This window comes from Nomia melanderi, chromosome 6 (genome assembly GCF_051020985.1).
Source record: "Nomia melanderi isolate GNS246 chromosome 6, iyNomMela1, whole genome shotgun sequence".
Classification (NCBI taxonomy): domain Eukaryota; kingdom Metazoa; phylum Arthropoda; class Insecta; order Hymenoptera; family Halictidae; genus Nomia; species Nomia melanderi.
Window position 1 is genome coordinate 11788260 of NC_135004.1, and position 16703 is coordinate 11804962.

A 16703-nucleotide genomic window follows, 5' to 3' on the forward strand; every position below is an offset into this window, starting at 1 on the left:
ATGCGACGAATGGTCGATTCGGTCGTGAGATAGATTGCTTTATTTTTATGCGAAGATGACATTTTAATCGAGCACGATTTCAATTTTTCGTTTGCGTATGAGACAATGGTAAGTGGAAAGGTAATCTGTTAACACGTTGACTGCCAGAATTTCTCGTTCAATCTATGGTTCAATCGATTAAACGTTGATTATTTGAAAACATTTCTATATTATAAATAATACTATCTAATGCGGTGATGAATATGTAATAATGAGAATTTCATTCAATGAAATGATTTAGTATTATATTTTTCCCATTTTCTTCATTTTGCTCTATGAAATCGTTCAACGTGTTAATAACAAAGGAAAATGAAAATAATTATTAATCACTGATATTACAGTAGTCATATTACACTATTATCTAGCTGCTTATGTTATTAAATGTTTTTATTTAACGTCAATCTTTTTATTGCAATTCTTCAGCAGTTTGGAAGCTCCGATCATCGGCAGTCAACGTGTCAACTGTGGAATTTAGTGTGAAAAATCTCTCGTTTCGCACGCGGTAAAATAAAAAAATGAAGTGTGCACTCGTCAAACGCAGGACGAATGCATCTAGAATATATTTCAATGAAAAACCAAAGAAAAACAAAGAAGAATTACACGTTGGTATGAAAAAATAAAGAATTCGTCGTTGAAAGAATTAGTTTCAAGCTTTTAGAGGGTAATATCATTTCTTTCGAAGAGAAACGTAGATTTTTCAGAATTTTTTTCTAAGAAACAGTACGAGCGCCTTTTAATTGAAATTTTACGTATGTTGTTGCTATACTAAATTGATATGACACAATCTTAAACTAATAGGTTCAGATCTTAAAGTAGGTGAAAATAGGTACCTTTTTGTAACTATTTCAATCATCGAATGAATGGATTTTGATTTACGAATTTAGAAACTAATTCCGAATAAGTCTAACTAAACAAATATATACAATTCATCGAAAATATATTGAAAAAATATGAAAATTTCAGCTACAAGACATTAACCCTTTGCACTCGAGAATATCTTTCTCGACAAATATTCATTACGATATTTTTTACAACTAACATGAAGAAAAACCTTCCATAAATTAAGTAACTATTTTATTTCGACGTTCCATATGTTGATACATTAAATAAAATTTAGTATTGAATTTTAAATTTTACCATTTTACTAGGTCAAAGCAAATGGCGACTGAAAGGCGCCACGCGAGTGCAAAGGGTTGATATTCTTGTCCGTAAACAATCCCAAGAAATCCATGATTTTTATGAATAGAAGCAAGATTCTTCGCTTAAACAACATTCATTACAATTATTACATTGCTTCGCACGAGGATTATAAAATGTCTTGTTGACAAGCGAAACGCATACTTTCTCAAGACTCACCAATGGCTGTTTTTTGTTTCTTAGTTACCGCACTGACTAAACTTTCGCAGAAGCAACATTAACACATTTGTGAGGATTTTTAGTCTATCGTTTAACTGCTAATCCTATGTCCATGTAACATTCTAGGTACGTATAACACAAATCCAAAGTAAAATTTACAAAATCGAATCCTTTATTCTGTTCCGTAAGTTAGAAATGTTTAATCGATGTTTAAAAACGTATCAATACAATCACCGACGCTCGCGTTTTTAGTAGCTGAGATTCAACCGGCGATCAATGTGTCAAAACGAAAACCGTGAAGAATCCACGGAAACTTAGCTCGTGCACATTCGCGAGACGAGCGAGGAGAAAATCAAGAAACGAACGAAAGCGGTCGATCCTTCGAGAACTGCTTCATTTATTTTCGTCCCAGCAGCGAAGAACTCTACTGTAATTTACTCGTAGCAGCAGCTTGCTAGAGCCGTGATTATCCGTCGCACAGCTGCGCCGAGAGAACCCTTAAAACTTGACCGTAGATAATTATTCCACGGATAATTATTCTTTAAAACTTGCCGAAGCCTCTTGCTCATCCGATATGTAAATCGATCACCGCGGCAGACGCATCGGCAGACGAACGATAAATAATTCACCGGATCCGCGGTTAGGAAATCGAGTTTGATGACTTGACATAATGATACATAATAGCGCGCGGCGGATAATTGTCTTTAATCGATGGAGACTCACGGGAGGAAAGTTATTCATTTGCACGCGCCTCGTAACTTCGCAACGTCCAGGCTAATTGCTTTAAACGCGACCGACCGTTCGCCGAAGATTCTTCGCGAAATATCAGATGTCGGAGGTCGAACGGTGAAATTAAGAACGTCTCGCTTCGAGTGTGAAACGTTCATTTCGAAACGAAGGTTACTTCTTCGTTGATTAGAGATCATTCGTTATTATTCGTTTGTATTCAGTTAAAATCGTGGATAGTGAACGGTAGCAGTTAATCTGAATTTACAGTCTAAACTAGGAGATGTCTCCTGGCTGGTAGCAAATAAATATATTTCTAGAACGATTTACATAGAAAGTTCTAATTACTCGAACGACAAGATATTGTTGATCGTTCGAAGATCGAAATTTGTGCAAACAAGGTGTCTCGTGGTCAATAGCAAATTTATTTCAAGGGAAACGAAGTTCTTTCTTTGTTTACTATAAGTAATTAATTACTATTTTTTTTCCTAAGACTATAGTTAGTGGGAAGTAGTTAATCGAAACTTATAGTGCAAAGTACAAGGTGTCCCGTGGCTAATAGCGAATGTACTGAACGGTCTTGGAAAAATCTACACAGAAACAAGTTCTAGTTGTTCAGACGAGGAGGCTTTTAAATTTCTTCTGTTGTTCGTTGGTGTTTGTGCGGTGTTATATTGTAGAGCAACAGTTTCGATGACGTCTGAAACAGTGATCACTAGTGCCGTAAAGTATTTTCTCCTCGCGATCGGGGCCCACCCGACCTCTTCGAATAGAGCTCTCATATGCGCTCTTTGGACGGCCGGGTTCGGGTCCATGTTGTTCGGTCAGATTTGGTACGTTGTTTCCTTCTATAAATTGCAACCGTTACCTGAGCTATTGGACTGTTTGTTTGTGATATTAGTCAACGCCAGCATTTCCGTGAAGGTGATCGTCATTTGGTTGAATTATGGGTAAGGCGTGTGTACGGTTTTTTTTGCACGTGTACTGCGCACAGTTGGAGTATTGGGACATCATTATCAGAACGAATGGGTTAGAAATTTCTGTGCGTTTGTGATAAACAATGCTGAATAATATTCGATATAGTAGAATTTTAGTAAAGTTGAGCGTAGACGTATCCTCTTCAAGGATACCAGTATAAGTGCACAATTTTATTATGCTTTGACACAATGCGTACTGGTAACGAGAAATCTCGTTTTTAATGAAGACACTTAGCTGTGCAACTTTGCTAATTACCAGAGCATTTAAAGAAATATTCGAATTGATTATCTATTTGAAATATATTACATAACAATGTATCTGAGTTTCTCTGTGTATAATGATGTGAATTAATCTAACTGAAAATTGCCAGTCGCAATTCAGTTTTCCGAAAATTAACCGGTACGCAAAGTGGTAATATTGAATTGCCCCAATTCTGTACAGTACACAACAATATAGTATTTCGTACGAACGTCTTTCTTACGTGTAGTTGCATATAAATAAGAAGTATTGACAATGAATCTATTGTAATGTAACGTTTAACCGTTTGCACTGCAAGAGATTTCTATCAAAAATACCCGATACACCTTCTGATAAAATATAGTCAACAATTTCACGAGACTAACTTCACAAGAAATCGTACGAAAATTAAAGAAAGAGGCTGCTTCAATTTTAATATTTCACATATTAATGTATCATTCGAAACTTGACATTACACATTATACTTCATAACTTTGCTGTACCAAATCGAGTGGCGACTGAGAGGCGTCTATGGAGTGCAAATGGTTAATATTTACTTCGAGGAAGATCAAATTTGATAATGTTTGTCCCACTCCAGTGAAACAATAGACAAATGTTTCCGGTCTAAACTAAATGAGCGATTTATTGAAAGCAAAGTAATAAATTACTTATTACTCTATTCGATAATAGTTTCGAAACTTCTAATAAAGCATTTTTACATTGTTATTCTGTCGTTAGCACATTGCGTAACCGGCTAATTTTCAGAAAACAGAATTGTGCGGATGGCAATTTTCAGTGAGGTCAACTTATATCACTATACATAGAAAAACTAAGATATCATATTGTTATGTAATATATTTTAAATAGATAATCAATTCCAATCAAATTTTATATTTTTTTCAATGCTGTGATAATTAGCGAAGTTGCATGGCTAAGTGCCTTTATATAAAAACGATATTTCTCGTTACCAGTACGCAATGTGTTAACTATAATAATTACTGTTATAGTTAAACTATACTAATTAACTAGGATACTTAACTATAACAATTGTCCAATTACTTTTCACAGAATGCTTACCAAAATTCTTAAAATTATTCTCGACGACTGGAATAATCTCAGTCAAACTGATCCGTATAAGCATTTGATGGAGGAAAAGGTTGTTGTTTCCACGCGTGTATCGAATTACGTGATGGCCGTTTATTCGGTGGCTGATGTTATATATGCAGTGGTTGCCGTGTACATGACTGGCGATGAGGCAGAGTATGACGGATACCAGAGGAAAATGATGTTGAGAATGAAGTTTCCCTTCGACGCTATGGTTTCTCCAGTTTACGAAGTTGTTCTGCTCGCACAGCTTGCGCTCGAATTCTTCATGGTCATGGGCGCTGGGATATCAATGGCATTTCTGGCATCATTAGTGAGTTATATTCTCGATTTCCTTTATGAAATTACGTTCTTCGTTCGTTGAAACAAGCAAAACGTGTTTCTAATATCGTATTTTAAATTCGATATCTCGGATATAATAGGCTACTCAATTTCTTTCAAAGTATATAACGTAATACATTGTGTCATTTCATAGATATTGCGGTTTTATTATAGTTCTTTTATTTTAAAAAATTCAGATAAACATCAAGTATATTTTCCTTTGTTACCTACGATTGTTTTCCATTATTCTGATAGACTTTCTATGTCCCTTTTCCAAATTTCACTTGTCTATGATGAAAAATACAGTGCATGCAACTGGAAGAACCACATTATTTATGAAGTGTCCCAATATATTACAATTTACACGACATTTTATGGGTTCAAACTACTCCATTTTGAAACGTTTTAAACACTGTGATCGACATTTTCTTAAATTCCAGGTATTACATGTAGGTGGCCAAATAGACGTATTGTGCCAAGAAATATTGAGTGTTCCTAATTATATCAAAGAAAAGAGATTACCCATACTTAAAAGTCTCATTGTCAAACACCAGAAAATCATATTTTTATCTGAAAGTATTAAACACCTCTTCCTTTACATATCATTGGCGCAATTCCTAACCAGTATTATACTAATCTGTTTTCTAGGCTTTATGATTGTCACCGTGAGTCAATTTTAATGTATAGTTCCAATTGCGAACGATGATCGAATAAATTTTGTATATGTCGTTACATGAATTTAAAATATTTCAGTCTATACGTACAGACAGGGGACTTTCGTTAATGGCAAAATACTTTCCTTCCTATGTGACAGCAATTTCTGAGGCGTTCGTTATTTGTTATACCGGTGAATATCTAAGTAGTAAGGTGAGTCATTAACCCTTTGAACTCTGCAGGCTCCAATATTGCACCAGTTATAATATTAAATATTTTAATGAATCTTAAAGAAACTACCCTAAAATTATTAGATTTTGCACACATCCGAATTTTGTATTAAGGAACAACCTGGAATACTAAGGGTTAAAATTAAAAAATCTGACGGCATAATAATAATTCGATCAGGGTTAGATGACTTCAGGATTTTCGACTTTGGCTCGGTTGTTCAGACATTGGACAATTAGTATATCGCTAATTGTTAATATTTGTCGAAGAACCTCCGTTTTCATAGATTATCATATAAAAAAATTGAACAACAGATTTCTATCGCAATTAGAAGACTCATGGTAGAAGTAAAATCGAAGTACCATTGATTCTGTTATAAATCTTTACACAGATTTTCTTGTAAAGAAATTTCTTGTACTATGTAATATAAAAAGTAGTAATATAAAAGATATTCAACACATTGTTTGAAACAAAATTGGAAGTCGGTTTCGTTTCGCCGAAAGTATTACGCACCTATGAATTTTCTTAATAATCAACATAACGACAGACTATGACATAAAATTGTAGATTTTTTATATGCAGGTTTATTTTTTTCTTTAGTAATCAGCACAGTAGTACAATGCCACGTAAAATGGTAAAAAGAGCGAACTTGCTTTCTTTATCATTTTTCTCAGATAGTTATAATCTACGAGGAAGACAATTATTTTAGAGACTTAATTGTCTTCCTTGGCGATTATAACTATCGCGAAAGCATTTCAGAGTGAAGATATTCATCGAGCTATGACGGATATGGATTGGTACAAATTGGACCAATCGGATATTCACCTAATACATTTGATATTGTTGAGAACGGAAAAACTATTAACGCTTACAGCCGGAAAATTTGTTACTCTGTCCGTGGAAACGTTTGCCAATGTAAGCATCATAATAATAAATGTAGTGTAGGCATATTAAATAATTTAAAGAGGCTAGTGAATAACTTCGAAAATTGCCATACGTCGTCATTTTGTTAACCCTTTGCACTCGAGAAGCGCCTTTCAGTCGTCGCTGGAGTCGACCCAACAAAATTCTAAAATTTCAGATTCAATATTAAATTTTATATAATGTATCAACACATGAAACATCGAAATAAAATAGTTTTGTCGCTTAATTTATATAAGGTATTTCTTTACGTCAGTTGTAAAGAGTATCATTGATATCTTATCAGAAAATAATGAATATTTGTCGATAAAAATATTTCCGAGTGCAAAGGGTTAATATTCGTATTTTAAAATTACGCGAAAGTCTAGAACTTTGTTGCCTAGTGTCCTTAAATTAAATCAACTAAAATGCATAATTTCTATGATATTCAGGAATATATTATACGTCGAATATGTTGCAATTTTTAGATAATAAAAGCGTCCGCATCCTACGTTTCACTATTGTTAGCCGTATACTAATTTGGAAAATTATAAATCGACGTTATAAGCGGATACGATACATGAAATGAAGAAACCATGACAATATAATTACTGAAAATATGACGATTCGAACGGACATGATGATGGAAGTAGAAATTAAGTATATGATCATTGTTCGACACGCGTTGTTTCAATTCAATGTAAATGTTGTGAATACACTTTGTTGCTCTAATTGTATTTTACTTGCAATGCTGCCCACACTTCTTTCCATAAATAATCCTAAGGGATCCATATTTTTTACCAAAAGAAACAAAATTTCCCATTAAACCGATATTTAATGTTATTATTGCGACACTACTCCATACCAACACTATAAAATGTATTATTGGGAATAATGATGTACATTATTCTAACACTTACCAATGATTGTATTTTCATGAGAGAATTATTCATTGAATACCAACAATAATTCTATACGCTATCTAAACTGACTATTTGTGGAAGCAAAATAGAAACGCAAGCTGTGAAGAATCCACGGAAACTTTTGTCTACACAATACTTCTGAGATGACTGAAGAGGAAATGAAAGGAATGAAAAAGCCGCAAGAAGAAGAACCTCTGAGAATTGTTTCATTTGTTGTTGTTCCAGAAACAAACAGCTCGACTATGATCTATTCGGAACGGCAGTTTACGAAAGCTATAACTATTCGTCGCACAGCAGCATCGACAGAACCCCAGAAACTTGACCGGATCATTATTATTTAAAACCGACTGAGGTTTCCTGCTCATGCAATATGTAAATCAGTGTTCGACGCGGAGAGCATCGATAGTCGCACGAAAAATAATTCACCGGATTTGTAGTAAGAAAATAAAAAATAAAACAGAGAAAACGTGTAATCATCGATCTCATCTATAGTATTCAGTTCTCTCGAATTCATATAATGATACATAATAGCGCGCGGTGGACGATGGTCGTTGATCGATGAAAACTTATAGAAAGCAGATATTTATTTGCACGCGATCGTAACTTTGAAAAGTCCGGGCTCATTTTTTAGTACGCCACTGACCGTTTGCCGAAGATTTGTGTTCCCTGTCGGGAAAATTGAGGACGTCTTGCTCTGTGTACCAAAAGTTGATTTGAAAGGGAACAAAGTTATTTCTTTGTCTACTATAAGTAATTAATTACTATTTTCTTTCCTAAAATTGCAGTTAGTGGACAGTAATTAATCGAAACTTACAGTGCAAACTACAAGGTGTCTCGTGGCTAGTGGCAAATGTACTGAACAGTCTTCTGGAAAAGTGTACACGGACACAAGCTCTAGTTATTCAAACGAGAGGGCTTTTAAATTTCTTCTGTTGTTCGTTTGTGTGCGTACGGTATTATATTGTACTGCAGCAATTTCGATGACGTCCGGAACAGTGATCACTACTCCCATAAAGTATTGTCTCCTCGTGATCGGTGCCGACCCAAGCTCTTCGCATAGAGTCATGATACGGATTAGTTGGGTGATTTTATTGGTGTCCTTGTTGTTCAGCCAGATTTGGTACTGTATTTCCTATTTTAAATCGCAAGACTTACCTGACTTGTTGGACGGTTTGACAGTGCTCTTATGCAACGTCGGCATGGTCGTGAAGGTGATCGTTATTTGGTGCAATTATCGGTAAGGCGTGTACGGTTTTCTTCCACGTGTACTGCACATAGCTGGACTATTGGGATATTATTATTGGAACGAATGGACCACAAATTTCTGTGCATTTGTGATAAACAATGTTGAATAACATTCAGTATAATACAATTTTAGTAAAGTTGAGCATCGACTTATCCTCTTCAAGGGTACCAGCATGTATTCACAATTTAATTATGCTTTAAAATTAAATTGCTCCTGTTATGTGCAGTAGACAACAGTCTAGTATTTCGTACGAACGTTTTTCTTCGGTGAAGTTGTATACAAATAAGAAGTATCGACAATGAATCTATTATAATGTAACGTTTAACCGTTTGCACTGCAAGAGATTTCTACCAAAAATACCCAACGCACCTTCTGATAAAATATAGTCAACAATTTCACGAGACTAATTTAACAAGAAATCGTACGAAAATTAAAGAAAGAGGCTGCTTCAATTTTAATATTTCACATATTAATATATTATTCGAAACTTGACATTACACATTATACTTCATAATTTTGCTGTACCAAATCGAGTGGCGACTGAGAGGCGTCTATGGAGTGCAAATGGTTAATATTTACTTCGAGGAAAATCAAATTTGATAATGTTTGTCCCACTCCAGTGAAACAATAGACAAATGTTTCCGGTCTAAACTAAATGAGCAATTTATTCAAAACAAAGTAATAAATTACTTATTACTCTATTCGATAATAGTTTCGAAACTTCTAATAAAGCATTTTTACGTTGTTATTCTATCGTTAGCACATTGCGTAACCGGCTAATTTCCAGAAAACAGAATTGTGCGGATGGCAATTTTCTGTGAGGTCAACTTATATCACTATACATAGAAAAACTAAGATATCATATTGTTATGTAATATATTTTAAATAGATAATCAATTCGAATCAAATTTTATATTTTTTTCAATGCTGTGATAATTAGCGAAATTGAATAGCTAAGTGCCTTTATATAAAAACGAGATTTCTCGTTACCAGTACGCAATGTGTTAACAATAATAATTACTATTATAGTTAAACTATACTAATTAACTAGGATACTTAACTATAACAATTGTCCAATTACTTTTCACAGAATGCTTACCGATATTCTCAGCATTATTCTCGACGACTGGAATAATCTCAGTCTAAACGGTCCGAATAAGCATTTGATGGCAGAAAAGGCTGTTTTCTCCATGCGTATATCGCACTGTTTGCTCGTCATTTACTCGACGACTTGCATTATGTATACAGTAACTACCGTGTTCATGTCTGGCGATAACGATGAAGGGTTTGACGGAAACCAGAGGAAAATGATGTTGAAAATGGTGTTTCCCTTCGACGTTATGGTTTCTCCGGTTTACGAAATTGTTCTGCTCGCACAGATTGTGCTTGAATACGTCCTTGTCTTGGGCGCTGCTATATCAATGTCATTTTTGGCAGCGTTAGTGAGTTATATTCTCAATTTCCTTTATGAAATTACGTTCTTCGTTCGTTGAAACAGGCAAAACGTGTTTCTAATATCGTATTTTAAATTCTGGATCTCGGATATAATAGGCTACTCAATTTCTTTCAAAGTATATAACGTAATACATTGTGTCATTTCATAGATACTGCGGTTTTATTATAGTTCTTTTATTTTAAAAAATTCAGATAAACGTCAAGTATATTTTCCTTTGTTACCTACGATTGTTTTCCATTATTCTGATAGACTTTCTATGTCCCTTTTCCAAATTTCACTTGTCTATGATGAAAAATACAGTGCATGCAACTGGAAGAACCACATTATTTATGAAATTTCCGAATATATTACAATTTACACGACATTTTATGGGTTCAAACTGCTTCATTTTGAAACATTTTAAACACTTTGATCGACATTTTCTTAATTTCCAGGTATTACATGTAGCTGGCCAAATAGACGTATTGTGCCAAGAAATATTGAGCATTCCTAATTATATCAAAGAAAAGAGATTGCCCATACTAAAAAGTCTCATTACAAAACACCAGAAAATCATATATTTATCGGACGGTATTAAACACCTCTTCCTTTACATATCATTGGTGCAATTCCTAAGCAATATTATAATAATCTGTTTTCTAGGCTTTATGATTGTCACTGTGAGTCAATTTTAATGTATAATTCCAATCGCGAACGATGATGAAATAAATTTTGTATATGACATTATATGAATATGAAATATTTTAGTCTTTAGGTACAGAGAGGGGAATTTCGTTGATGGCAAAATATTTGCCTTATTATGTGACTGCAAATGCTGAGGCGTTCGTTCTTTGTTATACCGGTGAATATCTAAGTACTAAGGTGAGTCATTAATCCTTTGAACTTTGCAGGCTCCAATATTGCACCAGTTATAATATTAAATATTTTAATGAATCTTAAAGAAACTACCCTAAAATTATTAGATTTTGTACACATCCGAATTTTGTATTAAGAAGGAAACTAAAAGATCGAGGAAATGTTAAAGCATTTCTCATTTTCACTAGGAATACTATAAAAATTAGTTGCATTTGCTGATAGATTACGAAACAACCTGGAATGCTAAGGGTTAAAATTAAAAAATCTGACAGCATAATAATAATTCGATCAGGGTTAGATGATTTCAGGATTTTCTACTTTAGCTCGGTTATTCAGACATTGGACAATTAGTATATCGCTAATCGTCAATGCCTGTCCAAGAATCTCCGTTTTCATAGATTATTAGATAAAAAAATTGAACAACAAATTTCTATCGCAATTAGAAGATTCATGGTAGAAGTAAAATCGAAGTACCATTGATTCTGTTATAAATCTTTACACAGATTTTCTTGTAAAAAAATTTCTTGGACTACGTATTATAAAAAGTAGTTATATAAAAGACATTCAGCACATCATTTTAAAAAAAAATTGAAAGTCGGTTTCGTTTCGCCGAAAGTAATTTTCTTAAAAATCAACACAATAACACACTATAATATAAAATTGTAGCAAACTTGCTTTCTTTATCATTTTTTCCGGATAGTTGTAATCTACGAGGAAGACAATTATTTCAGAGTGAAAATATTCATCGAGCTGTATCTGATATGGATTGGTACAATTTAGACCAAGAGGATATTCACTTAATTCTCCTGATGATGTTGAGGACGGAAAAACAATTAACGCTTACTGCCGGAAAATTTGTTACTCTGTCCGTGGAAACGTTTGCCAGTGTAAGCATCATAATAATAAATATAGTGTAGGCATATTAAATAATTTAAAGAGGCTAGTAAATAATGTCAGAAATCGCCATACGTCGCCATTTTGTTAATATCTCTATGTTTAAAATCATGCGAAAGGAACGATCATTAGATTAAGATCTTTCCAATTAGATCTCAATCAGATCTTTCCAGTAAGTTTTCATGTTTCTAGAACTTTATTACCTAGTGTCCTTAAATTAAATCAATTAAAATGCATAATTTTTGTTATGTACAGGAATATATTTTACCTCAAGTATGTTACAATTTTTAGATGATAAAAGTCTCGGCATCTTATATTTCGCTATTGTTAGCCGTATACTAATTTGGAAAATTATAAATCGACGTTATAAGCGGATACGATACATGAAATGAAGAAACCATGACAATATAATTACTGAAAATAGGACGATCGAATGAACATGATGATGGAAGTAGAAACTAACTTTATGATCATTGTTTGACACGTGTTGTTTAAGTTCAGTGTCAATGTTGAAAATATACTTTGTTGCTCAAATTGTATTTTATTGGAAATGTTGCTCTCAGATGCTTATAATAAATTAAAACTGTTGATGGATTTACACAGCTCGACGTAATTTATTTATTTTCTTTAATTCACCGACCATGAAAACTATATTTCTGAATAAATCCACCTATAGACATTCGCACAACGTGCTGAAAGTATAGTAAAAACATATATAAGATGTACATTATTCCAACACTTACCAACGATTGTAGTTTCATCGAAAGCCAACGTTAGTTCGGCACAGCAAGTAAACTGACTATTTACGGAAGCAAAATAGAAACGCAAGCAGTGAAGAATCCACGGAAACTTTTGTCTATACAATACTTGTGAGATGACTGAAGAGGAAATGAAAGGAATGAAAAAGCCACAAGAAGAAGAACCTCTGAGAATTGTTTCATTTGTTGTTGTTCCAGAAACAAACAGCTCGACTATGATCTATTCGGAACGGCAGTTTTCGAAAGCTATAACTATTCGTCGCACAGCAGCATCGACAGAACCCCAGAAACTTGACCGGATCATTATTATTTAAAACCGACTGAGGTTTCCTGCTCATGCAATATGTAAATCAGTGTTCGACGCGGAGAGCATCGATAGTCGCACGAAAAATAATTCACCGGATTTGTAGTAAGAAAATAAAAAATAAAACAGAGAAAACGTGTAATCATCGATCTCATCTATAGTATTCAGTTCTCTCGAATTCATATAATGATACATAATAGCGCGCGGTGGACGATGGTCGTTGATCGATGAAAACTTATAGAAAGCAGATATTTATTTGCACGCGATCGTAACTTTGAAAAGTCCGGGCTCATTTTTTAGTACGCGACTGACCGTTTGCCGAAGATTTGTGTTCTCTCTCGGGAAAATTAGGAACATCTTTCTCTGGGTACCAAAGATTTATTTGAAGGGAAACAAAGTTATTTCTTTGTTTGCTATAAATTATTAATTACTATCTGTTTTCCTAAAATTGCAGTTAGTGGAAAGTAGTTAATCGAAACTTACAGTGCAAACTGCAAGGTGTCTCGTGGCTAGTAGCAAATCGACTAAATAGTCTCCTGGAAAAATTTACACAGAAACAGGTTCTAATTATTCAAACGGGAAGGCTTTTAAATATCTTTTGTTGATCGTTTGCGTGTGTACGGTATTATATTATACAGCAACAATTTCGATGACGTCTGGAACAGTGATCACTAGTCCCATAAAGTATTGTCTTTTCATGATCGGTGCCGAACCAAGATCTTCGCATAGAATCATCCCACGGATCATTTGGACGATTTTATTGGTGTTCTCGTTGTTCAGTGAGTTTTGGTACTGTATTTCCTATTTCAAATCACAAGAGTTACCTGACTTGTTGGACAGTCTGACTGTAATCTTAGGCAACATCGTTATGTTCGTTAAGGTGATCGTTATTTGGTGCAATTATCGGTAAGACATGTACTGCACGTAGCTGGATATTGAAACATTATTATCCGAACGAATGGACTACAAATTTTTCCGCATTTGCGATAAACAATATATTCGATAATAGTTTCGAAACTTCTAATAAAATTACAATGTTTACTATTATAGTTAAACTATACTAATTAACTACAATACTTAACACGTTAAGTGTCGCATGATTTCATAAAGAAGAATACTCGAAATGGAATATATATATATAATATTAAATCATTTGATTGAATTGCATTGTTATTATTTCTAGCTGAATGCCACCACATTAGCTAGCATTATCCACAATATAGAAATGTTTTCAAATAATCATCTTTTAATTGAGTGAACTATAGTAATTCGATTTGATTGGCAGTGACAGTCAACGTGTTAACTATAATAATGGTTCAATTACATTTCACAGGATACTCAGCAGAATTCTAAGCATTATTCTTGACGACTGGAATAAACTCAGTCTAAACGCTCCGAATAAGCGTTTTATGGTGGAAAAGGCTGTTATATCCATGCGTGTATCGCACTGCTTGCTGGTCATTTACTCGACGACTTATTTCTTGTATGCAGTGAGTACCGTGTTCATGTCTGGCGATACCGATGAGGGGCTCGACGGAAAACAGAGGAAACTGCTGTTGAAAATGATGTTTCCCTTCGACGTTATGTTTACTCCGGTTTACGAAGTTGTTCTGCTCGTACAGTTTGTGCTTCAGTATTGCATTGTGGGGGTCGCTTCGATGTCAATGGCATTAATAGCAGCATTAGTGAGTTATATTCTCGATTACCTTTATGAAATTACGTTTTTCGTTCTTTAAAACAAGCGAACCGACTTTCTAATTTCGGATAACATAAGTTTCTGCATTTCTTTCAAAGTATATAACGTAATATATTGTGTCATCTCATAGATAATACGCTTTTATTATAACCTTTTGTTTAAAATTTGTTTAAATTTAAAACACTCCTCTCTTAGCTATAATACTTTTTCATCTTGCTACATTTTCTTCCATTTTTAAAATTCACATGACGAAAAGTACAGAGCATGAAATTGAAGGAGTCACATTGTTTATGGAATGACTTAATACTTTATAATTTATTTATTTACTTTGGAACATTTGAGATATTTTAAATGGTATTTGTAATTTCCAGGTGTTACACGTAGCTAGTCAAACAGACATATTGTGCCAAGAAATATTAAGTATTCCGAATTCTGTAACAGAAAGTAAACTGCCCATACTGAAAAGTGCCATTGCTAAACACCAGAGGATCATATATTTATCTGAGAATATAAAACAACTGTTCCTTTACATATCATTGGTGCAATTCCTGTCAAATATTTTAGTTATCTGCTTTCTAGGCTTTATGCTTGTCGTTGTAAGTCGCTTTCGATTTGTAATTTCTATCGCGAACAACGATCTGATAATTTTTCTACAACGACGTTGTTCTAATATGAAATATTTCAGTCTTTAGGCACAGAGAGCGGTTCCTCGTTGATGACAAAATATTTACCTTACTATGCGACTGCTAATGCTGAGGCGTTCGTTCTCTGTTACACCGGTGAATATCTAAGTACCAAGGTGAGCCATTAAAATTCGAAAATGCGACGAGACAACAATGGCTCGGACATAATTGGTCGGACAATATGACGATTTTTTAATTCAATTCGATTGCTCAATAATTGGACAATTAGTATACTGATCTTTCTAGGAACCATCGTTTTCATAAATCATTATATAAAAATATTGAACAAAAGATAAATTTGTCGCAATTAGAAGATTCATGGTAGAAGTGCATTCAAAGTACTATTTATTCTGTTACAAATTCTTACAAAGAATTTCTTTTACTTTTAAAAAGTGATTAAAATATACAAAATGTTTAACACATTTTTAAAACATTGATAGTCACCTTCGGTTTGTCGAAACTATTAAACACATTGAAATTTTTTTAATAATCGACATACTATAATATAATATATAATAGTAGACTTTTTATGTACAAATTAGCTACTTCTTTTTAATAATCAGCATAATAGCATAATTGTACTATCATAGAAAACAGGAAAAATAACAAAGCAGTTTTCCCTATAATATTTAGTAATAATCTACAAGGAAGAAAATGATTTCAGAGTGAAAATATTCGCCGAGCTGTATCCGATATGGATTGGTACAATTTAAACCAACAGGATATTCACTTAATACTTTTGATGTTGTTGAGAACGGAAAAACAGTTGACGCTTACAGCCGGGAAATTTGTCACTCTGTCCGTGGAAACGTTTGCTAATGTAAGTATCATAATAATAAATGTAGCGTAGGAATATCGAATAATTTAAGGAGACTAGCAAATAACTTCGAAAAATCGTCATACGTCGCCATTTTGTTAATATCCGTATATTTTAAATTAAGCACAAGGAAAGATCTGTGGTTTGTTTAATTTCCTCGAAGTTATTTCCGGAATAAAATTTCATGTTCGAAGAATTCGAGCGTCTAGTGTCCTTAAATTAAATTAATTAAATACATAGTTTGCATTATATTCAGGAATATATTATACGTCAAATATGTTGGAATTTTTAGATGGTAAAAGCTTCGGCATCTTACATCTCACTCTTGTTAGCCGTATATTGATTCTGAAAAATTATAAACCGACGTTATAAGCGGATATGACACGTGAAACGAAGAATCCATGACAATATAGCAACTGACGGTATTATGACTCTAACGGACATTGGAATGGGAAAAGTAGAAAATAATTTTATATGGTTGTTGCTCAAATTGTATTTTAATTAACTTGTTCCTTTCGACTGTTTACA

General features: G+C 33.7%; 2 protein-coding genes across 2 annotated transcripts; both read left to right on the forward strand.

The window, feature by feature from the left end:
- The first annotated feature begins 1201 nt into the window (after positions 1–1201).
- On the forward strand, positions 1202–12853 carry LOC116427912 (uncharacterized). Its single transcript, XM_076368346.1, has 12 exons — positions 1202–3071; positions 4405–4753; positions 5202–5426; positions 5515–5628; positions 6403–6558; positions 8039–8216; positions 8283–8703; positions 9803–10154; positions 10603–10827; positions 10916–11029; positions 11755–11910; positions 12209–12853. The coding sequence occupies exons 1-12, from the start codon at positions 2815–2817 to the stop codon at positions 12257–12259; spliced, it is 2598 nt and encodes an 865-aa protein (XP_076224461.1). The 5' UTR covers positions 1202–2814; the 3' UTR covers positions 12260–12853.
- A 400-nt stretch (positions 12854–13253) lies between these two features.
- LOC116428028 (odorant receptor 13a-like) lies at positions 13254–16634 on the forward strand. Its single transcript, XM_031979046.2, has 6 exons — positions 13254–13885; positions 14313–14664; positions 15047–15271; positions 15361–15474; positions 16023–16178; positions 16468–16634. Exons 1-6 carry the CDS (start codon positions 13629–13631, stop codon positions 16516–16518), a joined length of 1155 nt encoding a protein of 384 aa, XP_031834906.1. The 5' UTR covers positions 13254–13628; the 3' UTR covers positions 16519–16634.
- The last annotated feature ends 69 nt before the right edge of the window (positions 16635–16703 follow it).